The sequence below is a fragment of the Oncorhynchus nerka genome, linkage group LG3, assembly GCF_034236695.1.
Source record: "Oncorhynchus nerka isolate Pitt River linkage group LG3, Oner_Uvic_2.0, whole genome shotgun sequence".
NCBI lineage: Eukaryota > Metazoa > Chordata > Actinopteri > Salmoniformes > Salmonidae > Oncorhynchus > Oncorhynchus nerka.
The window spans coordinates 47,764,223-47,791,778 of record NC_088398.1 but is presented as its reverse complement, the minus strand read 5'-3'; the positions used below and the strand labels follow the sequence as shown (position 1 = coordinate 47,791,778).

Below are 27,556 nucleotides of genomic sequence, written 5' to 3'. Positions count from 1 at the left end.
ACGACCCTAAGCACACAGCCAAGTCAACGCAGGTGTGGCTTCGGGACAAGTCTCTGAATGTCTTTGAGTGGCCCAGCCAGAGCCCGGACTTGAACCCGATCTAACATCTCTGGAGAGACCTGAAAATAGCTGTGTAGCGACGTTCCCCATCCAACCTGACAGAACTTGAGAAGAAGAATGAGGGAAACTCCCCAAATACAGGTATTCCAAGCTTGTAGCGTCATACCTAAGACGACCTGAGGCTGTAATCGCTGCCAAAGGTGCTTTAACAAAGAACTGAGTAAAGGGTCTGAATACTTATGTAAATGCCCTATTTTAGATTTTATTTTATTCATTTTTGCAAAAAATTCAAAACACCAGTTTTTGCTTTGTCATTATGGAGTATTGTATGTAGATTGATGAGGGCAAAACAGAATGTAATCAATTTTAGAATATGGCTGTAATTTATCAAAATGTGGAAAAGGGGTCTGAATATTTTTTGAATGCAATGGTATATAGTCAGAACTAGTGGGTCTAATGACTTGTCACGTCATTGAATACCAAATCTCAGAAATGTATCCGTGCAAAAATCCTAGTCTAACGTCAAGTAATTATTGGGATGGTGTGCCTTCATATCAAATGGACTGCAAGAAGAAAAAATATTCAGCTTCGTCAAAAAGCTTTTATTATTCAGATTCAAATTCAGAGTGAATGTAACAGCTGTGCCACTGCCAGGCTGTACAATAATCCCGGAGTGAGAATTAACTGATTGCATGCTGTGCAAAAAGTAATAGGGCCTTGGCTAGTTAACAAATCATGATTAATTACGGTCATTCTCGAAAAATGCTTAACAAGCTCTCTCCTCTCGCAAGAGTTATTGCAAGACTTTCTTGAGATACAGCTGAAGTTTGTACCAAAGCAGCATACCACCCTACATTCCCACTGCTAGTTTGCTTCTGAAGCTAAGCAGGATTGGTCTTGGTTGGTCCCTGGATGGGAGACCAGATGCTGCTGGAAGTGGTGTTGGAGGGCCAGTAGGAGGCACCCTTTCCTTTGGTCTAAAAATATATATCCCAAAGCCCCAGGGCAGTGATTGGGGACATTACCCTGTGTAGGATGCAGTCTTTCGGATGGGACGTTAACCCTGGTGTCCTGGCTAAATTCCCATTCTGGCCCTCATACCATCACATCATTCTGGCCTCCTAATCATCCCCAGCTTACAATTGTCTCATTCATCCCCTGTAATTATTCCCCAGGTTGTTGCTGCAAATGAGAACGGGTTCTCAGTCAACTTACCTGGTTAAATAAAAATAAAAACAAAAAGGCCCGCTCCCTTCAACCTGCTTGTGCAAGAGATCTGTTGTTTTCCCCCCTCCTTAGTGAAAAATGCCATTCAGTAAAATAACAGCATGAGAGTTGATTCTCAGCCTTGTCTTTCAAAAGGTGTATTATTGCCAAAATATGGAAGCAAAGGTTCTGCTAAATACAATTATAATTTAAGTCAATATAACATATTCAAAATGGATTCAATTTAATGTATTAAATTATTTATATTATATACAGCTTCTCAGAGTTTGGGACACACGTAAGTAGTCCAAGTCTATGGTAGGACTTGAAAATAAACCATGGGTATATGTAACACATGGGTGTTGCATTGTGATATGGCTGTATGAAGGGGGTGACTGATATGTATATGTACCTGGTTAGTATACGGTCCTGAGGATGGAAGGATGATGTTGGTGATTCAAAGAGCCTCCCCTGTGCATTGCAAAAAGGGAAATCTTAACAAGTCTACAGTTAATATCTTATATTTACGCAATAAGGTACGTCAGGGGTTTGTATAATATATGGCCAATAAACAACGACTAAGGGCTGTTCTTATAAACGACGCAACTCGAAGTGCCCAGATACAGCCCTAAGCCGTGGTACATTAGCCATATACCACAAACCCCAGAGGTGTCTTAGTGCTATTATAGACTGTTTACCAACGTATTTACAGCTTAGAAAATTATTGATCGGCCCAAACACCAATCTCAACGTCTACAATGAAGAGGCGACTCCGGGATGTTGGCCTTCAAGGTAGAATTGCAAAGAAAAAAACAGATCTCAGACTGGCCAATAAAAAGAAAAGATTAAGATGGGCAAAAGAACACAGACACTGGACAGAGGAACTCTGCCTAGAAGGCCAGCATCCCGGAGTCGCCTCTTCACTGTTGATGTTGAGACTGGTGTTTTGCGGGTACTATTTAATGAAGCTGTCAGTTGAGGACTTGTGAGGCTTCTGTTTCTCAAACTAGACACTCTTGCTCAGTTGGGCCTCGCACTCTTTCTATTCTGGTTAGAGCCAGATTACACTGTTCTGTGAAGGGAGTAGTACACAACGTTGTACAAGATCTTCAGTTTCTTGGCAATTTCTCACATGGAATAGCCTTCATTTCTCAGAACAAGAATAGACTGACGAGTTTCAGAAGAAAGGACTTCTGGCCATTCTGGCCATTTTGAGTCTGTAATCGAACCCACAAAATGCTGATGCTCAAGATACTCAACTTGTCTAAAGATGGCCAATTGTATTGCTTCTTTAATTAGCACAACAGTTTTCAGCCATGCTAACGTAATTGCAAAAGGGTTTTCTAATGATCAGTTAGCTAATCCAAGTTTATCATTTTAAAAGGCTAACACAACATGACATTGGAACACAGGAGTGATGGTTGCTGATAATGGGCCTCTGTACGCCTATGTAGATATTCCATAAAGAAATCTGCCGTTTCCAGCTACAATAGTCATGTACAACATTAGCAATGTCTAAACTGTGGTATATATATATATATATATATATATATATATATATACACACACACACATACACAGTATCAGTCAAAAGTTTGGACACCTACTCATTCAAGGGTTTTTCTTATTTTACAATTTTTTACATTGTAGAATGGTGAAGAAATCAAAACTATGAAATAACACATACAGTTGAAGTCAGAAGTTTACATTCACCTTAGCCAAATACATTTAAACTCAGTTTTTCACAATTCCTGACATTTAATCCTAGTAAATATTCCCTGTTTTAGGTCAGGTAGGATCACCACTTTATTTTAAGAATCTGAAATGTCAGAATAATAGTAGAGAGAATGATTTATTTCAGCTTTTATTTCTTTCATCACATTCCCAGTGGGTCAGAAGTTTACATACATTCAATTTGTATTTGGTAGCATTTGCCATTGATTTTTAATTTTTAACTTGGGTCAAATGTTTCAGGTAGCTTTCCACATGCTTCCCACCATAAATTGAGTGAATTTTGGCCCATTCCTCCTGACAGAGCTGGTGTAACTGAGTAAGGTTTGTAGGCCTCCTTGGTCGCACACGCTTTTTCAGTTCTGCCCACACATTTTCTAAAAGATTGAGGTCAGGGCTTTGTGATGGCCACTCCCAACACCTTGACTTTGTTGTCCTTAAGCCATTTTGCCACAACTTCGGAAGTTTGCTTGGGGTCATTGTCCATTTGGAAGACCCATTTGCAACCAAGCTTTACATTCCTGACTGATGTCTTGAGATGTTGTTTCAATACATCCACATAAGTTGCCATCCTCATGATGCCATCTATTTTGTGAAGTGCACCAGTCCTTCCTGCAGCAAAGCAGCCTTTCAGGTTTTGCCGATAGAGGACTCGTTTTACTGTGAATATAGATACTTTTGTACCCGTTTCCTCCAGCATCTTCACAAGGTCCTTTGCTGTTGTTCTGGGATTGATTTGCACTTTTCGCACCAAAGTACATTCATCTCTAGGAGACAGAACGCGTCTCCTTCCTGAGCGGTATGATGGCTGCATGGTCCATGGTGTTTATACTTGCGCACTATATGCGTTTGGAAATTGCTCCTAAGGTTGAAGCAGACTTGTGGAGGTCTACAATTTTTTATTCTGAGGTCTTGGCTGGTTTATTTTTATTTTCCCTTGATGTCAAGCAAAGAGGCACAGAGTTTGAAGGTAAGCCTTGAAATACATCCACAGGTACACCTCCAATTGACACAATTATGTAAATTATTCTATTAGAAGCTTCTAAAGCCATGACATAATTTTCTGGAATTTTCCAAGCTGTTTAAAGGCACAGTCAACTTAGTGTATGTAAACTTCTGACCCACTGGAATTGTGATAGTGAATTATAAGTGAAATAATCTGTAAACAATTGTTTGAAAAATGCAAAGCAGATGTCCTTAACTGACTTGCCAAAACTATAGTTTGTTAATAAATTTGCGGAGTGGTTGAAAAACTTGTTTTAATTACTCCAATTAAGTGTATGTAAGCTTATGACTTCAACTGAATGTCGTAACCCCCCAAAAAACTGTTAAACAAATCAAAATACATTGTTTATTTCAGATTCTTCAAAGTCGCCACCCTTTCCTTTGCCTTGATGACAGCTTTGCATACTTGGCATTCTCTCAACCAGCTCCTCGAGAAATGCTTTTCCAACAGTCTTGAAGGAGTTCCCACATATGCTGAGCACTTGTTGGCTGCTTTTCCTTCACTCTGCGGTCTCTCACAATTGGGTCGAGGTCAGGTGATTGTGGAGGCCAGGTCATCTGATGCAGCACTCCATCATTCTCCTTCTTGGTTAAATAGCTCTTAAACAGCCTGTAGGTGTGTTTTGGGTCATTGTCCTGTTGAAAAACAAATGATAGTCCCACTATGTGCAAACCAGATGGGATGGCGTATCGCTGCAGAACGGAATGAGTAGGTGTCCGTACTTTTTACAGGTACTGTAGGTATGTATATATATATATAACTACGTGAATTATTATTCAATACAATATATAGGCTTGCTTAGATGTAACTTTTTGCAGTGTGTGGTTGTGCCATTGTCTGTATTGATAGTTCATGACAACCACAGGTCGCACCTTAATTGGGGAGGACAAGCTCATAGTAATGGCTGGAATGGAGTGAATGGAAAAGTATCGTACACATTTAACATGGTTTCCATGTGTAGGATACCATTCCATTCATTCTATTCCAGCCATTATGAGCCAGCCTCCCCTCAGCACCCTCCTGTGATGACTTGGTCTCATTAGAATGACATCTGGATTCTGCTGCAAACTGAGAAATTCATTCAGACAAACTGACAGCATTAGAAATAAACTGTGATTAAATCCTTTAATATTCTTAATTGTTTAATTGAATAAACAGATATTTAGAAAAAGGACAAATAAGTGGCACATCTTGACTCAACTTTTAAGCCAAAAAGGGTCAGATTTCAGTGTCGTATTTCTAACGTTACCCAATTCTTAAGTTTCGAAAACTTGACCAAAAATGAGAAAAATTCAAAGTTAGTGGGATTTTTTTCCCCAAGTAAAAACCCACAGGTTAACTTCTCTGCATGTTCTGTTGCACTGAAATATATACACCTTATACACAGAGCTGGACTGATAGATACCTGAGGGAGAGGTGGTACTGTAGTTTGGAGTTATGGGAAGTAGACTGGAGATGAGAACATTATTCCCCAAAACTTAGAACATATATCTCCTAAGCTACTGTAACAGTTGTATTGACAGATGTAACAGGAGTTGTAACAGAGGTATCGAACACAGAAGCATCACGGGACAGTAAGTATTATTAAAATGGGGCCCTCTTAACTATTACTGTAACTAGGAGCAGATTCTCATGGGGCCCTCATCTCTTCAGCTTTACAAATAGCTATACTTTAACTAACCCTAACCCATTTTTTCTGGAGTGTGAAATAAAACACGAGTTCCTCGTCATTTTAACAGAGGGCAGATTTATGTGAATCTTACTGAGTCAGTGTCCCTCACTACTTGCCAATCAAAACCTAATACTACTGAGGAAGTGTTGTCTAAGTTCACACACACACACAATGCAATGAAGCTGCACTCTGTCTGTTAAGGCTTGCATGAATCTGTCCTGGTTAAAAAAAACATTTAACGAAAAAAAAGGGGGAAAAAAGAACGACAAAAGACACCAACATAGGGAGAAAAGATGGTGACGGTGAAACCGAATGGTGTTCTTTAGACTAGTGATGACGTGTTGCTATCATGTTTGCATGTTGCACTGACAATCCTAGTTATAAAGGAGTCATCCGCCTCCCTATACACCAACCCCTCAGACCACAGATGTGGCGGGTCACCATTAAGACTACCATCAGTGTAAATAATTGTCCAGTGTGTAGAGATAAACAATGTAACATGTTTTAAAAGCAAATGCAGTTGCAGTGCCTGAGCCTAGGGTGGCGCTGTGCCGTACAATGAATTGCAGCAAAATAAAATGAGAATAAAAAATAAGAACTATTCCTTCCTGTGCAATTCAGGACCCAAAAGTAGCTTTAGTAACATCATGTTACTCATAGGTGGCTACTGATAATAAGATCCTATTGATCCTCGCATCTCAACATATACCTTGGCATAATAAACCCATAAACATGTCAGTACTACCCCAGAGAGAACTCAACTACCCACAGTGCACCATTATGGATGAAGGGTTGGTGGAGTGTGTCTGAATAGAAGACTGTAGTGGAGGGAGAGATGAGGTGGGGAGGGAACCTAGCAACCAATCAAACAATCACCCTAGCCTAAGCAAACTTGAATTAAGGCAAACATTACTACAGTCTAGAGCTGAAGAGCAGAATCAAATGTCCTTCCAGTAATGAGGTTACAAGTGGACAGTAGTAAGTGCTGGGTTTCCGTACACTAATGCCACTACCAACCCCATCACTGTTTTAGGAGAGAAGGGGTTGGCAGTGAGACCAGCAGCTCTCAGCTTCATTAGAAAAACTCATTCATTCAGTAAGTACTGCATTTCAATTATAAAGGGTGGCTGGGGGTTATCATTGTCTGTTCTGACTGGAATTGGTGGTTAAGGTTATTATAAGAGGTCACACTAACACCGGGGGTGGTTTAGCATGTTTAAACCAGAGCAGAGATGGCAGGAGAACAAGTTCATAGTTCACTCGGGAACTGGCATGGTAATATGTGTGCAGATATCTACTGGTGAGCAAGCAATGGAGAATGCTGTAAAAACCTACATACATAAAATAATTAGGGTCAGACCCCGGGGGCGTTGGAATAGTGGTGTGGAATATCATGGCAATGTTAATAAGTTACCATGAAGTTAATGAATACAGAGCCCTTGCTGTAGTCTTAACACACAGAACCCGGACTCAGTATTTAAAACACTGGAAGTCCCATCTCTGCTGTTGAACATAGCTCTGTTAAAAATAAGTCCCTAAGTAATATTCAACAGCAGCCAAACTCTAGCTGACTGTCTTGGTAAGAATGCATAGACTTGTAGAATCATAGAACCACCCCATTATATTTGCTCATGAATAAAAATGGTTCCCACAACAGAGAGATGAAGCACAGTGGAAATAAACACCTTTTTTGCTCAGAGGTAAAAAAGCAACGTGGAAACCTGGCAGGGCTCTACACTGACCTTTTTGTACAGGGAGCATACGTGTGCCTAAGTTGAAGAAAGTACACAAAGAAGGAGCACAATGAAAAATATTTGGAGGTAACAAGCGGTTTTCTTTGTAGTAATGGTGCAATTACAACGGTCATGAATTTGCGCTCGGTGTATTCCCCATGGCACTCAGGGGCTGCGGTACAGTGAAATCATTGCAACAATTTTTTTTTCTAGGCGGACAGCAACATATTTAGGCGCGTAGGCGAGGAAAATGGTCGCATTGTAGAGCTCTGCCCGGCTTTTCGGTAGAACGAGGGGGAGATATACTGTACTGTATGTTACAAGGTGAACACTGAAGTAACACCTCAACCTCAAATCAAAAACTAGATTCAAAAGAAAGTTATGGAAAGGAGAGCTGCTGATAGGCTTGGTTCCTAGGGTCAAAGGAGTCGAAGAGTGCGAGGTGGCGGGGGGGTTGACGGGGTTGGATAGTCCACAACAGTACCTCCTGTTCTCAGTCCTGCCCTCTCCTACCCCACATAGAGCTGGCTGCAGATGGTCTCCTTTCTCTCTACACTCCTCCCATGGTCAAACCCCTCCTTCTCTTTCTTCCTTCCCTCATCGTCCAGATCCATCTCCGGTGTAAATCGGTTTGACCCCCCGTCCCCGGAGTGCTTGCTCGCACACACCTCAGGACAACAGAATAGGTGGAAGGGGACCGCAGGAGGACCGTACGAGAGCGACCAACCGCGGTCGGGAGGGAGAGTTCTAGTTCTGTTTCTTAGCCCCCTCGTCGCCGTAACTGGAGCCCGTCTTCTTTATCTCGGTGACACCGATCAGGCGCCGGATGGCTATGGAGGCTGAGGAGGACCAAAAAGATAACAGACAGAGATTATGGACCAAATCTCAATGGAGGCAGAAAACATTAGTTGTCAGGTACTACGCACATTAGTCAACATCTCAGTCACATTCCCATGTGTTAAGAGTTAGCTATAAACCTCATGGTTATTGGATCGACGTCCCAGCCCCAGCCTAAGGTAAGAGTAACGAGGAGGCATTATGTACCCTGTACTCACCAATGATAAGGAAGAGGCTGAAGCCGAGGATGAGGAGGGGGGAGCCACTGACCACCACACCGCAGGCGAAGTTTATGAGGGGCGAGAGCAGCAGGGTCGCCCAGAACAAGAAGTTAAGTAGCGTCCACAACCGGCGAGGAGGGGTGATGGTAGGACCTGGGAAAGTGCCCTCTTTATGATAGTGTTCTTGCAGAGCATCCTGGAGAGGGACACAGAATGAATGTCAAGGTACTACCAAACCTGGTTAAACATATTTTGTTGTTACTTCCAAATAAGGTATGTGTCAGTAACTCATCTCACATGGGAGTTTATCTGTGTGTGAAACTTGTACAGGGAACAAAACTGCATTTAACCATATGCAGTTACAACTCAAGCACTGAAGAGCCCTACCTTCTCCTGGTAAAGCTTATGAAGCCAGTTGGCACACTCCTTCTCATCTTCTGGGATCTCATCTACAGGGAACCGTCTGTAGGGAGAAGGAGCAGGGGACAAGCAGTCAACACAAAATCAGGAGATAGCAGGCTCCCCCTGCTATGGAGTGCAGGCTCCCCCTGCTATGGAGTGCAGGCGAGCACCCCCTGCTATGGAGTGCAGTAGAGCACCCCCTGCTATGGAGTGCAGTAGAGCACCCCCTGCTATGGAGTGCAGTAGAGCACCCCCTGCTATGGAGTGCAGTAGAGCACCCCCTGCTATGGAGTGCAGTAGAGCACCCCCTGCTATGGAGTGCAGGCGGGCTCCCCCTGCTATGGAGTGCAGGCGGGCTCCCCCTGCTATGGAGTGCAGGCGGGCTCCCCCTGCTATGGAGTGCAGGCGGGCTCCCCCTGCTATGGAGTGCAGGCTCCCCCTGCTATGGAGTGCAGGCTCCCCCTGCTATGGAGTGCAGGCTCCCCCTGCTATGGAGTGCAGGCTCCCCCTGCTATGGAGTGCAGGCTCCCCCTGCTATGGAGTGCAGTAGAGCAGGGTTTCCCCAAACTCGGTCCAGCCCCCCCGGGTGCACGTTGTGGTTTTTGCCCTATCACAAACCAGCTGACTTCAAAAAATTTTAAACTCACCATCAAGCGTTGATTATTTGAGTCAGCTGTGTAGTGCTAGGACAAACACCAAAACGTTCACTCAGGTCCACGTTTGGGAAACCATGGAGTAGAGAATGAGTCTGGTACTGCAGCATCTAACCACCAGGGGGCAAACTCACCCAAAGTCCAGATGGGGCACCTCAGACAGTGTTCATCTACAGTAAAACAGGGCCGTAAAACAGCCTTGGGATGTATAGCATTATGTATCATTTGCCACAAGCACCTGTTTTTGCCACTCCAGGCTACTCTCCCCGTTTAGACTCACAGGGGGCTCATTCACGCAGTGGAGCTGTTTTGATATGCCTCTCCGTGTAATCTAATTTAAAGGAAAGGCTCTGAAGGTCTCTCAATGTTCTCATTCAAATGGTCATTATGATTTGAAAAGAAACAGCCCATGTCGTCATTGACAAATGGCTCCCTGTAATCTTATGGTTTTACTCACCTCTCCCTAAGAGTTCGTTTTTTTTTTTTTTTTACTGAAGGCTGGTACTGTAACTCGTGATTGACTTATGGGCTCAAGGCCATAAGGCCGCCGAGTCCTGTTTTTCACCGCAGGGCAAACCGTGATCTCTGTTGATGCCTTTCTCCCTTTACCTCTGCGGGTTGGGTAGGACAGGACTACCCCAGCAACACAAAGGAGTGTTAGGTAAGATTCTGGTTCAGTTCTGAGAAGTCCACTGTCCCGTTTACCATTAAAAGAAATAGCGATGTGCTTGGAAGAAAAGCCAAGAGGCTAACAGAACGTCATGGCTTTTCGCTTGAAACGGCTCAAGTAATAACCACAGGGTCACACATATTGATTAGTACCCACCTGATTCTCATATCTGCCATGTATTTCTTGCCGTTGATTATGCCCAACAGAGTGGGGACTTGGTGGTCTTTGAAATTCAGTGTGACATCATACACGGCAGACACTAAAAACAATGAAAGACAGAAGAGAAAACCTATAATAAATACGAGACCTTATTTTGAACTGCGTGGGTATGTGTGTGTGCGCGCGACACGTGCATGCATGCCCCACCTGTGCCCTTGAGGCATTTCAGTGTTGTGGTGAAGCCTTTGGTCCTGGGCAGCAGGTGGTATTTGAGCTTGGGCAGGCCTTTACTCTCTGCCACTTCCATACTGATCTGGTGTTTCTTCTCTGTGAAGCGAGTGCCTTCGCAGTACAGCAGGAACTTCGGAGACAGGGAAAGGAGCGTCAACAAACATGCCCTCACAAGGGATTCACAGACGCGCGCAAAACGTTGAGCTTAGAGAAACACACGCAAAGATAAAAAAAACAGCAGGTTTAGAAACACACAAGATACACTACTGGTTCAGACAGGCACACATCAGCTGAGGTGACCTCTGTTCCCCTATCCTCTTAAGACTCCCCAGCAGGGCCAGCTTGTGTTACAGATCAAGTGCACCTCCAGGAAACGTTACTCTAAATAAAGTTCTCATCATACCTCAAGGACTTCCATTTAGAGTGGGTGCAGCGTCAACAAACTATACATCCTCAGACAGACAGAAGACTGTTTAAAAGGAAACACTGCACATCTTGTTGTCCCCCTGTCCCCGAGGCGAGTTGGTCAGTCATGCGATTCCTAGGTGTTGCTTAAATCAGATCAGACGACCTGATTAGCCAAATCTCTTTTGTTCCCGGTAACCGTAACGAGAGGTGGAAGTGGAAACTTGCAGCCTGAGCAACAACATGTCTAAAGATCGTTAGGGAGGGCTATTAGGAGCCAGACCAGAATCTCAATGACCTAGATTGCCCTGTGGCATTTCAGCTTGATGAATAACACTAACCAGACCTACTCCAGACAAGACCAAACTCCTGGACCTAGACCAATGAGTTACAGCAGACTGAAGCTGGGAGCTCAAGGATCAGTCCTGTGTGTAGATTCACTGTACGAGCTGTCTGGGCCTAATGTGCGCTGCCAACAGAATGACAAGAAATGTAGTCATGTGGCCCAGGATAGAAAAATTTTAGGCCTTAGCCCTTTACACTCGTACCCGTATTCGGGTAGGAATGTGCACATTTGGGCACTGATAAGAACTCAAATTGGAACGCAGTGGCTGTACAGTTCAGGCGCTACACTTTACAGCGCTGTATGGTTTTTGACTGACAAGACGTTCTGAACTTGAGCAACACACGTGACAAGAAGTTGCCCCCATCCCTCCCGCTAAATTGGGCAACTTTTTTTTGTCGTCTGACTGAGGGAAATGCTGTAAATTACGAGGACTCAATGTATTTTGAAAGATGAGATGTTGAGGATTATAATAAAATACCGCTTTGATGTCACAGAGGCAAGTAAAAACAGTCCAAATGTGCACTTCACATTTCCATGTCATACACAGTGTCAACGTTTATGGTCAATATGTTTGATTCAGAGTTCCAAGATCACACGGCGTCATACCCTGGGTAGTCCTGAACAATAAATGGGCCCGTTTGTCTATTGTGAAGAAAATGTGCCGCGGAACACGCACCTGAAAGCACTCATGACTAGGGCTGTGGCGGTCACCACATTTTGCCGGTTATTGTCAAGCAAACGTGCCATTATTTTATATGATTTCATAGTAAGAAGAATATAATTTAACTGAGCTGAATAAAATAATAAATAATATACACACACACAATACGTTTTGATGTAGAATGGCCCGTTGTCAAATGGGCAGGAACAGGGGTAGGGAGGACAAAAAAGAAGCATCATACGTGTGCACTCGAATAGCGAATGGAGGCCGCTTTCCACAGTTCGGTTTTTAATAATCATGCAGGGTAGGCTATTCCAGTTTTATAGTGGAGCAGGTGCTTAATACTAGCAGCTGAGAAATAAAGTCGCAGCTGGGATCATCCTCTTTTTAGTGGCAACCATCAAAACTCTTTCATAAGGGACTACATATAGAAGTGTCTGGGCTGATCAGAACCCTTATTTCACTCCATGCATCAACCATTGAGAAGCATGCAGCCTTAACTTTGGAAACCAACTGGAATCTGTTCGGTAACATCAAAAAATACAAAACTAATTCTCAACAAAACATATTTCATTAAAACTGTTGACAGCCCCCGTCTCTGCACGGGGGTGGGGGCTTGGGCTGAGACTTTATTAAGGCCTATCCATATTTTGAAAGCACTGTCCATTTCCTTGTGTTTGGCTTTGAAACAACATCCACAACCACCATGTTTTCCACTCAGTCTTGAACTTTTCAAAAGCATGATACTGACAAGTGTTTGATGTGATTTTCTATTGCATTTGCATTGCTGTCAGAGTGGTTAGAGGGACAATAGAGCCCTGAGAACCAGACCATTAGCGACCTGATGGCCGTTAGCGAGTTGGGTACTAGTACCAACGCACGTACAGAGTGCACTAAATGAGATGACCGTGATTCAACGGTCACGTGGAATTTGACTGCGATCATGACTCACGATGACTGGTGTGGCGGTAATATGGTCACTGCAACAACCCTACTCGTGATTCATTTCTATGCGCACCAGAATGATGATCCTTTTGTTGGCAAGAGAACAAGCTTTCAAAGTATATGCCCACCTGACCCAGATAGCGATTTAAAAATGGGCTGCTTTTGGATTGCGTAAAGAACAGTAATTGTGTGACGGCGGGGATGCAGGGTTGTGTTCCAAACAAAACGACTACTAGTGTGCTTTGCTCTATTTCCTCAACGGCACAGCTAGGAGAGCTCAACAACAAAAAAACACCCTATAGTTTAAGACCCTTCTGTGAGCCTGGCAATTACTTAGAAACGGCACACTTTGGAGAGGTGTGTTGCCACTTGGAGACACCAGTTAGTCCTCTCACTCAAACTCTCGTTGCACCTACCCCACATTTTCTTATGCTACTGAATGTAATCCAAAGAATCGTCAGATTCTGTTATCAACAAATGCGGTTGAAAAGTACAGTATATGTCAAATGCACATAAAATCAAGCATAATGTTCAGATTCAGTCTTGTGTCAGGTGAAATGTCCCCTCAACTTCAGGTGTAATAATTTCCCCATAATCTCCAAACTGTTTCAATTGCTACTATTCTTATGTATTTGCTTTTCATAGGTCTTCTGTAAGAAACATTGTAATTTAGCCCTCTCCATATAGGCCAATTCCCATGAGTGTAAAGGTTAACCAAAGGAGACACACTCACCCACATAAACTCTGGGTAGTCTTTGAGTCTGTCCAGACATCTGAACACAGTGTCTCTGTCCTCCTCCCACTTCCTCTTACAGAACACAATTTCCAGAAAGTACCAGGTCCATCCAATCAGAGGCACTTTCAGCAGCTCATGTTTGGCCAGCACCTTGGAACTCTGGGCAGGAAAAGAAAGCGTGGGAACGGTAAGAGTCCTGAAGTGTATCTCTAGGATCAACCTCATCTACTTCTCTTTATCGCTACAGAATCCGAGAATGCACAACATTTGAGAGTAATATGGGAAGGCGTCATTTGGTTTCACATGTCTGATTCTTTCAGATCGGGGCTGATAATAGAAAGGCGGCAAAGTACGACACAGAGTTACACATGGAGTAAAACAAACATACAGTCAATAATACAGTATAAACAAGTCTATATACAATGTGAGCAATGAGGTGAGAAGGGAGGTAAAGGCAAAAAAGGCCATGGTGGCAAAGTAAATACAATATAGCAAGTAAAACCCTGGAATGGTAGTTTTGCAATGGAAGAATGTGCAAAGTAGAAATACAAATAATGGGGTGCAAAGGAGCAAAATAAATAAATAAATTAAATACAGTTGGGAAAGAGGTAGTTGTTTGGGCTAAATTATAGGTGGGCTATGTACAGGTGCAGTAATCTGTGAGCTGCTCTGACAGTTGGTGCTTAAAGCTATATACTGACCCCTAGGACTCCGTATCGCTCACACATCGTCCAGCCGCAGAGGAAGTCAATCTCGTAGTTGTGGTTGAGGATGATGATGACGTGCTCCGTGCCAAACTTTTCCACCGTGGCCTGGTCTGTATAAAGGGTGCATTCGGTGCCCGACCACCACTCTAGCAGCATCACCAGCTCTGCAACAAGTCCAAATATAGAAATGAAAATCAACTACTCAACTACTGTCCACGGAGTCAAAATGATCAATATCGAAGCACCATATTCATTATTTCACAAGATCCCCTTTTGAGGTGTGACACAAGGTCTTATAATGCACACAGGATCTCACACACACACACACAATTCTAGCGTGGGGGACTCACGGCTCCAGAGGGAGTAGGAGAGCCTGGTGTTGATCCTGCGGTAGAGCTGCTTGTTGAAGGGCCACAGGACACAGGTGAGGAGCTGGATGAAGTTGATGATGAGGCCGCTCACCACGAACACAAAGCCCAGGAGGAGCTGCAGAACAAACTGGGTCTTCAGATAGGCTAACAGACCCATGGCTGCTGCTACTGAGGAGCCTCCTCTCCTCTGCACACTACTAAGGACCTGTGGGAAAAGGGAGAGAGAAGAGAGAGTGGGAGTGTGCAGGAGGAAGGGGGGGGAAGCGAGGCAGGAAGGTGAAAGTAGGTAAGATAACAAGAGGGGTGGTGACGAGAGGAAGAGAAGAGGGAGATTTAAAAGGACAGAGCAGTAAAAAGGGGAGAGGAGAAAGAGTAAAAGGAGAAACAATGAACATGTTGTTACATTAGATGCGTTTGCGCAGAGAGAAGATCAAATAAATCCATTTCAAACGACGTGTGCGGTTGAGCGAGCCGAGAAGACATCAATGTTTCATTCTCACCACGGTGGACTCCCTCTCTATAAGCCCCTCCTGCACGGCCCTTCACTCAGTATTACGGACCTGGGAAACCGAGAGAGAGACAGGTCAACACAGGCAGAAAACAGAAAAGACTACTGTAAACCATAGTGTATGGTTGCACAAAAGTGTAGTCAAGAAGAAGTGGTAGAGTAGAAGCTGGTCTGCCTCATTAACAACCAGAACCTACTAAACTCTAAGCTAGCAGACAGAGGGGGGGGACCTCTAGCATTTGTCTAGATTCTGTATTACTGTGTGTGCCTGTCACAGAAAATAATGAATAAAGTCACAGACCGAATGAGCGTGACAGACGAGGAGGCTTACATGTGTTGTTACAGAAGGTGTGTCAGAGCACAGGGACTATAAGTGGGTCTCTGTGATGCATTTTCACTCACACGGACCAGTGAGTCACAAGACAGCCCTCCAGTCCACTGTGACCTTCAACCCCATGCAGGAGCATTTTTAAATGTATTTATTTCATTTCACCTTTATTTAACCAGGTCGGCTAGTTGAGAACAAGTTCTCATTTGCAACTGTGACCTGGCCAAGATAAAGCAAAGCAGTTCGACACATACAACAGAGTTACACATGGAATAAACAAACATACAATCAATAATACAGTATAAAAAGTCTATATACAGCATGTGCAAATGAGGTAAGGCAATAAATAGGCCACGGTGGCGAAGTAATTACAATATAGTAATTAAACACTGGAATGGTAGAATGTGCAGGTAGAGATACTGGGGTGCAAAAGAGCAAAAAATTATAATAATATGAGGATGAGGTAGTTGGGTGGGCTATTTACAGATGGGCTGTGTACAGGTGCAGTGATCGGTAAGCTGCTCTGACAGCTGACGCTTAAAGTTAGTGAGGGAGATCAGTCTCCAGCTTCAGTGGTTTTTGCAATTCGTTCCAGTCTTGGCAGCAGAGAACTGGAAGGAAAGGTGGCTAAAGGAGGAGTTGGCTTTGGGGGTGAACAGTGAAATATACCTGCTGGAGCACGTGCTACGGGTGGGTGTTGCTATGGTGACCAGTGAGCTGAGATAAGGCGGGGCTTTACCTAGCAAAGACTTATAGATGACCTGGAGCCAGTGGATTTGGGACGAATATGTAGCGAGGGCCAGTCAACGAGAGCATACAGGTCGCAGTGGTGGGTAGTATATGGGGCTTTGGTGACAAAACGGATGGCACTGTGATAGCCAATTGGATGCAGTCTGAGTAGAATGTTGGAGGCTATTTTGTAAATGACATCGCCAAAGTTATTAATAATAATTAAGATTGCACGCATGACTAAATTGATTTAGGATAAAAGCATCTGCTAAATGGCATCTCTCAAAAAGGAGGCAATGGGTTGCAAAGTGTGTATTTGTGAGAGGAATAAGATGCGTTTTGTTCACTCTCAGAACAGGCCAACCATGTCTCCATTGTTCGGGGCAAATGACCAGCGTTCCAGAGAGGGAGGAAGACAGACAGAGAGAGATTGTGTGCAAGTGCAATGATGTGTGCAATGTGTACGTGTGTAGAATCGTTTGGCAGAAAGGCAGCAGTGCAGACTACATTTCAAATACTACCTTCCTATGTGCAAAACATTCTTAGTATCTCGTCTTGCACAGTTCTGAGAAGTCAAGTCTGTGTGCTGTATTGAACATCACTGAATGGGTGTTAAGCCAGCTCCATTTTGATGTTTGTCCACTACACAGCAGGTGATGGGGATATTTTAATCCAGACTGTAGCCTATAAACGAGATCAAACACCCATGGAAGCTCAAGGCTTATTCTATTCTCTGATTTAAAAGGACTGGAGGAGATTTTGCCTAAGTGTTGCCCTCACAATTGGCTTAGCTTAAATCATGGTGATTTAAGGCATAGATACAGTCAAATGTACAGTAAAATGGCATTGTCATATTAGTAGTGTGTGTGCTCTTTCCAGAAGTGGCTGCTCTTTGTTTAAACCATGGATGGGCAACTGGTGGCCTCCCTTTTGTCGGCCCACGGATCAATTTCACACAAAAAAATAGATACTTTTGAGAGTTAGAATAATATAATACACAACCAAATTTAGAAATTGCACTTTGTGTATCAGTCACTCAGACCATGTCAGTAAAAAATGTTTTAAATGGTAAATTAGTCTAGCGACCAGCTGTCTAAACTTGTAATAAGCATGGTCGAATTACCGACTGGGGTGGGGCCCATTGATCATCAGTTATCATATAAAAAACTGCAAACATTTTCCTCCACCCCATGGCAATTTGTTTTTAAATTGCATGAAATTAGCAAAAAATAAAATAAAATTCTCTGCACCAAGGCAAAAAGTGTAGAATTTCAGCAAACTTATTTTAAAAACAGCTACATTTTCTATATGCCTCATGGCAAAATGTGCAGAAAATTAACTGAGGGGCCAATACAAATAGTGATTGTTTTTGGATATAAATTACACACCCTGCCTAGCTGTAAACTTTTCTAAGAGAAGGAGCCTGTGTGGTTTTGAATTGCTTTCATGGAGGACTGGCTGAAATGTTAAGGATCCATAAAATATTATTTTCACCATGAGCAAAAGTTATTGGCTTTCTACCCAGTTGCAAAGGGCTCATTTAATAAACACAACAGGCCATAGATCATTTGCCAGGAACACCTGCATCTAGTGAGCAAAACCTGGGACTTTCAAACTAATTTATGTGCGAAAATGCAAGTGACTTCAATGTCTAATTTCTCCATTGGTGTCTTTTGACCATTTATTTCCTCACGTCTTAGTCTTTGTGACTGTGTTGTAATATTCCAGACCGGTCTCAGGACCACATTTTCAGTGTCTCGTGTCAGATACATTTGTAGTCTGTCTTGTCTCGGACATTGAGGACTTAATTTCTTCCAGAAACCAGCCGAGACCAGCGGATTAAAAAAACCTCAAGATTATCAGCCTCCATTCAGTAAAACGCACAAAACCACTTCGACAAGGCCAAATATACACACATTACTACCTTATTACAAGATGGTGTTGACAGATATGGCAGCTCTGCTTCTAGCTTGCAAAAACATCTGCATGTGACCAATAAAATGTGATATGTATTATAGACATGTTTGCGCAGTGGCAAACCTATTGGACATAGGCTCAGTGTGGAGCATTGCATATACTCACTTCTTAATCCCCACTGATGTGTATCAAAGTAGCCTACATAAATCACAAAGCACGTCAAATATATTCACATGCATGCCCCACACAGCCTAGTTTCAGCGGAATACCATCTGCAGGCAGCAAGAGCGCGCAGCTCTCAGCTGGTTTAAGGCATGGAGCAGCTCACAGATTAATGTCATTGGCAGCTGGAAGGAAAGACATTTCAATGTATGTGATCTACCAGTAAACGGTAACTAAGGCAACAATGGGTATTCTAATCAGGTTTTGAAAAAGTTTACTCCGAAAGTCTTAGTTAGTAGGCTATTTATGAAGCTCAATACAGTCATCTTGCACCGTTTGCATCAGGGGCGTATGCATGAGTGGGCCTGGGTGGACACAAGCCCACCCCCTGGGGAGCCAGGACGTGGCAGACCCACCCAATCAGATTGATATTTTTTTTTTTTAAATAACACATTAACATTACAAAAGAATACAGTTCCAATCAACAGATCATTTGAAACAATCATTTCCTGCAGTCAATGACCCAAAGCACCCTCTTGGACTCATGGGAAGAATGTTGTTAATATTTTTCATAATTTGAACATTCCATGTTTCTATGTCAAACTGTTTGTTTGTTTTGTTTTTTTATATTTCAGTCTTCTGTGATGTATATAAAGTGTAATATTAGATTGCAAAAACAAAAATGTAATACATTTCAACTCTGTCTGACACGGTACAGGAGTCTTTTTTTTAAATAACCATGCATGTGAGGTGTATACTTTTGTTTCAAAGTAGATTTGTTTAAGACTACCAAGAATCACTGTGGGACCCTGATTTAGCCCACCGCAGCAAAAACGTATTCTTGTTGAAAGTTATTGAAAGGGGAGAAGCTAACAAATTAGCAACAGCATTCTCTTCGATTACACCTGCTGCAGCCGCTGCAAAACTAGCCTACAACAAAAGATAGCTAGCTAGACCGTGGGAAAACTACTGCTCGCTATTGCAGTGACCTGTTAGCCTTTGTAAAAAAGGATCCACCCATTACAAGTGAAAATGTGATTGATTCCGCTGTCACTCAATAGTTTTGCCCTAATACAGTTCTGAATACTAGCTTCTGATGGCCTAGCCAATGTCTGACTTAGCTAGCTAGATTTCTCCCCCCAGAGACCACCCACATTTTTTTCTGGTTGGATCTTTTTTTCTTCAGCGTTAACCCTTTCCAATGAACTGAATAGATTAAATCAGATCATTGAAAATAATATAATTAGAATGATCATGATTATTTTATAAATCCTTAGCCCTTCTCTCAAGGCGTAGAAGGCACTCATTGTTGCCCACTGTATTTGGGTTCGTAATCATTTGTAGTGTGGCTCCAGAGAGCCTACATTTTGACCATCAGAATCCATATGTTGTTCTGAAACATGAACACAGAAATACTGGACATTTTCAACTCTTATTATGGTGGTGATTTGACTAAATTACAATCATGGTCTTGAAGTGGGCTCTCGCTGTTCTGGTCTCGGTCTAGACTGTCTCGGACCCCTTGTCCTCCTCCCGATCTTGACTGTTTGGCCCTCCCTCCGATCTTGGTCTAGACTTGGATTCGATTTGCTCCAGTCTCGAGTCGGTCTTACTTTAGGTAGTTTCGAACTAGAGGTTGACCGATTAATAGGGCCGATTTCAAGTTTTCATAACAATCGGAAATCAGTATTTTTGGACGCCGATTTTGCAGATAAAATTAAAAAAATATATACATTTTTTTACACCTTTAACTAGGCAAGTCAGTAAAGAACACATTCTTATTTTCAATGACGGCCTAGGAACGGTGGGTTAACTGCCTTGTTCAAGGGCAGAACGACAGATTTTTACCTTGTCAGCTTAGGGATTCAATCTTGCAACCTTACGGTTAACTAGTCCAACGCTCTAACCACCTTCCACACGAGGAGCCTGCCTGTTACGCGAATGCAGTAAGAAGCCAAGGTAAGTTGCTAGCTAGAATTAAACTTACCTTATGGAAAAACAAGCAATCAATAATAATAACTAGTTATAACTACACATGGTTGATTATATTACTAGTTTATCTAGCATGTCCTGCGTTGCATTTAATCGATGTGGTGCGCATTCGCGAAAAAGGACTGTCGTTGCTCCAACGTGTACCTAACCATAAACATCAATGCCCTTCTTAAAATCAATACACAGAAGTATATATTTTTAAACCTGCATATTTAGCTAAAAGAAATCCAGGTTAGCAGGCAATATTAACCAGGTGAAATTGTGTCACTTCTCTTGCATTCAATGAACGTAGAGTCGGGGTATATGCAACAGTTTGGGCAGCCTGGCTCGTTGTGAACTAATTTGCCAGAATTTTACATAATTATGACATAACATCGAAGGTTGTGCAATGTAACAGGAATATTTAGACTTATGGATGCCACCCGTTAGATAAAATACGGAACAGTTCGGTATTTCACTGAAAGAATAAACGTTTTGTTTTCGAGATGATAGTTTCCGGATTCTACGATGTTAATGACCTAAGGCTCGTATTTCTGTGTGTTATTATGTTATAATTAAGTCTATGATTTGATAGAGCAGTCTGACTGAGTGATGGTAGGCACCAGCAGGCTTGTAAGCATTAATTCAAACAGCACTTTCGTGCGTTTGCCAGCAGCTCTTCGCTGTGCTTCAAGCATTGAGCTGTTTATGAATTCAAGCCTATCAACTCCCGAGATTAGGCTGGTGTAGCTGATGTGAAATGGCTAGCTAGTTAGCGGGGTGCGCACTAATAGCGTTTCAAACATCATTCGCTCTGAGAATTGGAGTAGTTGTTCCCCTTGCTCTGCATGGGTAACGCTGCTTCGAGGGTGGCTGTTGTCGATGTGTTCCTGGTTCGAGCCCAGGTAGGGGCGAGGAGAGGGATGGAAGCTATACTGTTACACTGGCAATACTAAAGTGCCTATAAGAACATCCAATAGTCAAAGGTATATGAAATACAAATCGTAGAGAGAAATAGTCCTATAATACCTACAACCTAAAACTTCTTAACTGGGAATATTGAAGACTCATGTTAAAAGGAACCACCAGCTTTCATATGTTCTCATGTTCTGAGCAAGGAACTTAAACGTTAGCTTTCTTACATGGCACATATTGCACTTTTACTTTCTTCTCCAACACTTTGTTTTTGCATTAATTAAACCAAATTGAACATGTTTCATTATTTATTTGAGGCTAAATTGATTTTATTGATGTATTATATTATATTAAAATAAGTGTTCATTCAGTATTGTTGTAATTGTCATTATTACAAAGAAATAAAAAATACAATTTAAAAAAATAGGCTTTTTTTGGTCCTCCAATAATCGGTACCGGCGTTGAAAAATCATAAATCGGTCGACCTCTATTTCGAACACACCACTACTTTGTTAAGAAGTTGTTTGGTCCAAATCAGATGTTGGGTATTATATTTAATGAATATTATATGAATAGAATGGCCAATTTGGGTGCAATCAGTTACACTTTTTTTTTTTTTTGATGTCCAAATTAAGCTAGCCTATTGGTTACGCCTACCCCTTATCCAGTTCTCTCAGACCTACAAGAAGTGTCTAGACCAGAGGGGGCAAAACGTTTGGATTGTATGTGTGTGGGGCTGGCCTAGTATATTTCGTATTGGCAAAATGCATTCCAACGTGTTGCACAACCTGTGAGACAAACAGGCAATCAAACCCAGGGACGAGAAAGCAGTATGTTGGGAGTAGAGACATGTCTGGTACCACGTTGCCAAACTGCACTGGAAGGTTGCCCAATAATTCTTCCACCCATTGCTCAAGTAGTGCCCTGAGAGCATCTGAGAATACAGAGGAGAGGGCTACCAATCGGGGTTATACACCATTGGGGGAATATTCCCATGTCATAATCAGTTAAAAATGGAAAGGCATTCTGCATTGTAGATTATTCAGAGTAATCCCCTACATTTAGACCATTAACCTGACTATCAGAATGACATATTGCAGTGTACCTTTGTAGTCAAAGCTTCAAACAGGAGCCCCAAAAAAATGTTTCCAACTGAGGTAAAGAGCACGTACACACTTTCTCTCCCACATGCACAGCCTGTTCAGATGTGACCACGGGATCAATTTATTTTCCAGCTCACTGCAATAAATATTGGAAGAAAATGCTTTCGGTGTGCATCTGTACAGTAGCAGAAGCGGTGGCAGAAATATTTTGTAATTTTTTTGGAACAATTGGATCAACTGGGAGTCCTAAAAGAATTCTCCGCTTTAACATCCTCAAAGAAACATATGTTCAAAGTAGCCATGGTAACAGACCCAGATGTAACACACTAGGTAATGGGTATTATAGGTGCTCCTTCCGCATCCAGTTCCTCTCTTACTTTTCTAACCATCTTAAAAAGCGACAATCCTTAGTTGAAACAATAACAAAACATGCCCCAGTTTCAGTAAAAAGCGGAGGGATGGGGCTAGAGAAATGTAACCACCCAAATTCATAGAAAGATCTCTGGGTGCAAGGACTGACCATCCATGTTTTGAGGCTATATAGTGTTTACAATTTACAGTGGTTACAATTTACAGTGGTTACAATTTACAGTGGTTACAAACATTGTTTTACTTCAATCATATTTTTGGTTCTGATAGTGTACGACGGTTGAACTAAGCTCATGAGGCATTTAGAAGATAAATTCTTCAAGAATCAAATGGGTACATATAAATTCTACAAGTCCAGAAATGGATGTAGCAACTGCAGATTGCCCCTTTAAAGGCTTTCCAGACAAGCAGGAGTGTCCCATTCATTTCCAATGGAGCTAGGTGGGGAACAGAATTACATCCAAAAACAATAATCGTATTCTAATCTATTTTTGGGTTAATAATTGTGGTTGCCAGTAAATCATTTTTTATGCATGCTTACGGTATTACAGCAATTCACTTTTCAGAAGTCAAAAATGTTGTTTGCTTTGTTGCTATGGTCACCGGCGGTCAGCTGTTGCCCTCATTGTGTGAAGGCAGTAGCTGCTTTGACAAGAGGGGTAAACCAGGCGAACCCCACTCTGCCCAGCGTTTTACTCTCTCCCGCTCCATCCCTTTCAACCAGGATCACCTCCAAGACCAAGGTTGGTGAGCATTACCTCAGACTAGCCCTCAAAGAATCATATAGTAGTTGCTTCTCCATGGGAAACAAGACCTGAGGGACCCAACTCAAGTAAACAGGCAGTGTAAGCAGAGCTCCAGCCTAGCCCCAGGAGCCTGAGAAAGAAAGCAAGGCCCACCTGTGGCCTCACACATTCCTGGGAGAGGATTACAGAGTACAGACACTGGGTTAAAGCTGCTTAGGAAAGGAACAGCTGCCTCTTCTCAATCACCTGGTTGCAGGTTCACTGGGGGATATGGTTATGTATGGCCATAGGAGCCATCTATTCTACAAACACCAGGAAAGGTCAAATTAGGATGAGAAAACCATTAGCCCACATCCGGCCAAAAAGGGACAAGATTCTCAAAGTCCATTTGATACAACTGCCTGGGTCATAACAAACATGTAGAACATACCAACGAGGGGATTAAAGATGGGATATGAGCTGACTACTCTTGAAGCTCCCCAAGCAAAATGCCAGGCACCCATTGAAGTCACAGAACTGGTCCAGATATCTACTGGAGGCCATCTGAACGGCCCTGGTTAGTGGTTGGTCCACCCCCCTCCTTCCCAGTATGACTTACCAGTAGACGTAGTAGCCCATAGCCAGGACCACCAACGCCCCACAGATCCCGGTGAAGATCATCACCGCACTCTGATTCAGCATATTGACCTTTTGTGTATCCCACCAAAATAAAATGAAAAAGTTGAATAAAACCGATCGGGAAGACAGCGGATTGTCACTCACGGCCTATTCTGCTGCACAGCCATGGTAATCCCTCAGAAGGAACTAAGGAGAATATGATGAAAGTTGTAACTCAACCAGATCCCACTGGATGAGGTGTAGGTAGGAGGGGGGAGATCCCACGGAAAACTGCCCACCCAGCGCAAGAGACGACACTGCCCTCTACAATGGGCCAAAATAACTGAATTCCAACAAAGATGACCCAGAGGAACAGTGCACCTCCAGCTACCAGTCCACTTCAATTCAGACTCACTGGATGATGCTAATGAGAGCTAGGTAGGCAAGAATGGCCAGCGTCTCCCTACTAGAGGACAGGCATACATGTAAGCAGTATCTTACATGCCTTGCTCATCTCTAATCCTCGGTGGATCAGATTAGCACTGATTAGGGAGCTACAGGCACCCTGGATAAGTCACTTCACATTTCCATCAAACTGGAAGGGGCTGCTGCATTCTCTTGGAAAGGGGTGGAGTTAGCATGGCAGAACGGTTTGACTACAAGTTGTTGGTTCTGGCTTTACTCTGCCGTTGGCTACCAACCAGTGCCACTCAAGAAAGGGCTGGAGAAATGACCTCAGAGCTAGGTTAACAGCTAGCTCCTTAACCCATTTTCAGCAAGTGTCTTCTTGGTTTCTTGTTGCGGTTTGTTTTGTTTTTTGAAGACATGGTGGGCTAAATAAACACTTGTCCAGATGGCAGCTATTTCAGCCACAACATTAAAATGTAAAGGCGGCTCATTCTCCTCACAAATATCCCGACCAAGAAGAGAAGGCAAAACTGGCCGCCGAGGAAGCTAACATGAGCCCTTGAGTTGGACATACAGTACACCAGCAGTGCTCGACAATAATGGTAGTCCGGTTACCCAGGGAAAGTTAAAAAAAAAATGTTGGACAAGCAGATTATAGATGTAAATTGTCCGAATAGACGAGTACATTTTTATTTAAAAAGTCACGCAAAAATCACAATATCAAACAATTAGGCTGCTCCGATCGGAATTGGATCAAAGGGTATTTCAATCATGCAGTTAAGATCAAAGCAAGGTTCGCTAACTCCTATGCTTTCAAGATCTCCCCTGAACATTTTACCCTTACATATAGATAAACATCTTAGGTACCTCACCAAACTTAGCAATTTGATACCTGGCTCATTGAATGGAATTATTTTACAAAAAGTTGTTGGTTGTAATTGTAATGTTGCAGGGTGGCCGACCATCCCTCAGGACAGCCCAGGAGAGCTACTAGGTGTAATTGTAATGTTGCAGGGTGGCCGACCATCCTCCAGGACAGTCCAGGAGAGCTACTAGGTGTAATTGTAATGTTGCAGGGTGGCCGACCATCCACCAGGACAGTCCAGGAGAGCTACTAGGTGTAATTGTAATGTTGCATGACCATCCTCCAGGCAGGGTGGCCGACCATCCTCCAGGACAGCTACTAGGTGTAATTGTAATGTTGCAGGGTGGCCGACCATCCTCCAGGACAGCTACCATCATCCTCCAGGACAGTCCAGGAGAGCTACTAGGTGTAATTGTAATGTTGCAGGGTGGCCGACCATCCTCCAGGACAGTCCAGGAGAGCTACTAGGTGTAATTGTAATGTTGCAGGGTGGCCGACCATCCTCCAGGACAGTCCAGGAGAGCTACTAGGTGTAATTGTAATGTTGCAGGGTGGCCGACCATCCTCCAGGACAGTCCAGGAGAGCTACTAGGTGTAATTGTAATGTTGCAGGGTGGCCGACCATCCTCCAGGACAGTCCAGGAGAGCTACTAGGTGCTCAAACACACCACATTGTAATAAATTCAGCTACTGACTGGTGTTTGACAAGGTTGGGTCAAAAGCCTGCACACTCAGTAGCTCTCCAGGTGGTGAGTTGATGAACCACATGTTTTATACAGTTGCCTAACAGTGCAGTATTTTACTTTGTGGGGGGTTAAATGCCTTGCTCAAAGCCACAACGGCAGATGATATACTGTAATACATGGGATGAGAGACCAGCAGCCTTCCATTGTGAACATTCATTATTATCACTGGTATTATTTTGTAAAGTGGTCCCTTGCATCATACAACACAATTGTCAGTCTCCTTTTGGCTCATGGTGTTAACCATTTTTATTTTTGGACAAATGACTTGAGATTTCAGGCAAGTAAAAAGTCAAACAAAGTGGCTATAAAAGTTCAGTGTAGCCATAGATTCTGAGCTGTAAGGGAGAGATGACTGATAAGACATGAGGATCCAAGAGGTACTTCTTCCTGCAATCAGCAGAACGGGGATGGTCGTTAGGGAACGGGGATGTGTGATATGGCGCCGACAGAGATGGTCGCCGCGCTTCGCGTTTTTAGGAAACTATGCAGTATTTGTTTTTTTTATGTACCATTTCTTACACTGTTACCACAGGAAATCTTAAGTCTTATTACATACAGCCGGGAAGAACTATTGGATATAAGAGCAATGTCAACTAACCAACATTACGACCAGGAATACGACTTTCCCGAAGTGGATCCTCTGTTTGGACCACCACCCAGGACAATGGATCGGGTCCCAGTAGGCGACCCAAAACAATGGCGCCACAGAAGGGGCAGACGGCGCAGTCTTCTGGTCAGGCTCTGTAGACGTGCACATCGCCCCCCGCTCCAGAGTATACTACTCGCCGATGTCCAGTCTCTTGACAACAAGGTAGACGAAATTCGAGCAAGGATTGCCTTCCAGAGAGACATCAGAGATTGTAACATTCTCTGTTTCACGGAAACATGGCTCACTCTTTATACATTATCAGGGTCGGTACAGCCACCCAGTTTCTTCACGCATCACGCCGACAGAAACAAACATCTCTCTGGTAAAAGAAAGGTGGGGGCTGATTAACGAGTCGTGGTGTGATCATAACAACATATAGGAAGTCAAGTACTTTTGTTCACCTGACCTAGAATTCCTTACAATCAAATGCCGACTGCATTATCTACCAAGATAATTCTCTTCGATTATAATCACAACCGTGTATACCCCCAAGCAGACACCCCGACAGCCCTTAAAGAACTTCATTGGACTCTATGTAAACTGGAAACCACATATCCTGAGGCTGCATTTATTGTAGCTGGGGATTTTTAACAAGGTTAATCTGAAAACAAGGCTCCCTAAATTGTATTAGCATATCAAATGCGCAACCCGGGCTGGCAAAATTCTGGAACATTGCTACTCTAACTTCCGTGACGCATACAAAGCCCTCCTTCGCCCTTCTTTCAGAAAATCTGACCACAACTCAATTTTGTTGCTCCCAGTCTATAGACAGAAACTAAAACAGGAAACGC

The 27,556-nt window shown here is 43.0% G+C and overlaps 1 protein-coding gene across 3 annotated transcripts in view; it reads right to left on the bottom strand.

Annotated features, from left to right (window-relative positions):
- Positions 1–5,114: 5,114 nt before the first annotated feature.
- The window catches only part of LOC115109723 (1-acyl-sn-glycerol-3-phosphate acyltransferase gamma-like), a 31,575-nt gene continuing 9,133 nt past the window's right edge, over positions 5,115–27,556 (bottom strand). Inside the window, exons 1-10 of one of the 3 annotated variants that reach the window (XM_029635003.2) lie at positions 24,099–24,542; positions 15,253–15,312; positions 14,732–14,957; positions 14,376–14,545; positions 13,672–13,833; positions 10,558–10,711; positions 10,348–10,450; positions 8,854–8,929; positions 8,464–8,662; positions 5,115–8,247 (exon numbers count right to left, since the gene is read on the bottom strand). In XM_029635003.2, the coding sequence (XP_029490863.1) occupies positions 8,156–8,247; positions 8,464–8,662; positions 8,854–8,929; positions 10,348–10,450; positions 10,558–10,711; positions 13,672–13,833; positions 14,376–14,545; positions 14,732–14,909 (1,134 nt within the window). In that variant the 5' untranslated portion in view covers positions 14,910–14,957; positions 15,253–15,312; positions 24,099–24,542 and the 3' untranslated portion in view covers positions 5,115–8,155. The other 2 variants (XM_029634994.2, XM_029635012.2) reach the window with 2 other exon arrangements.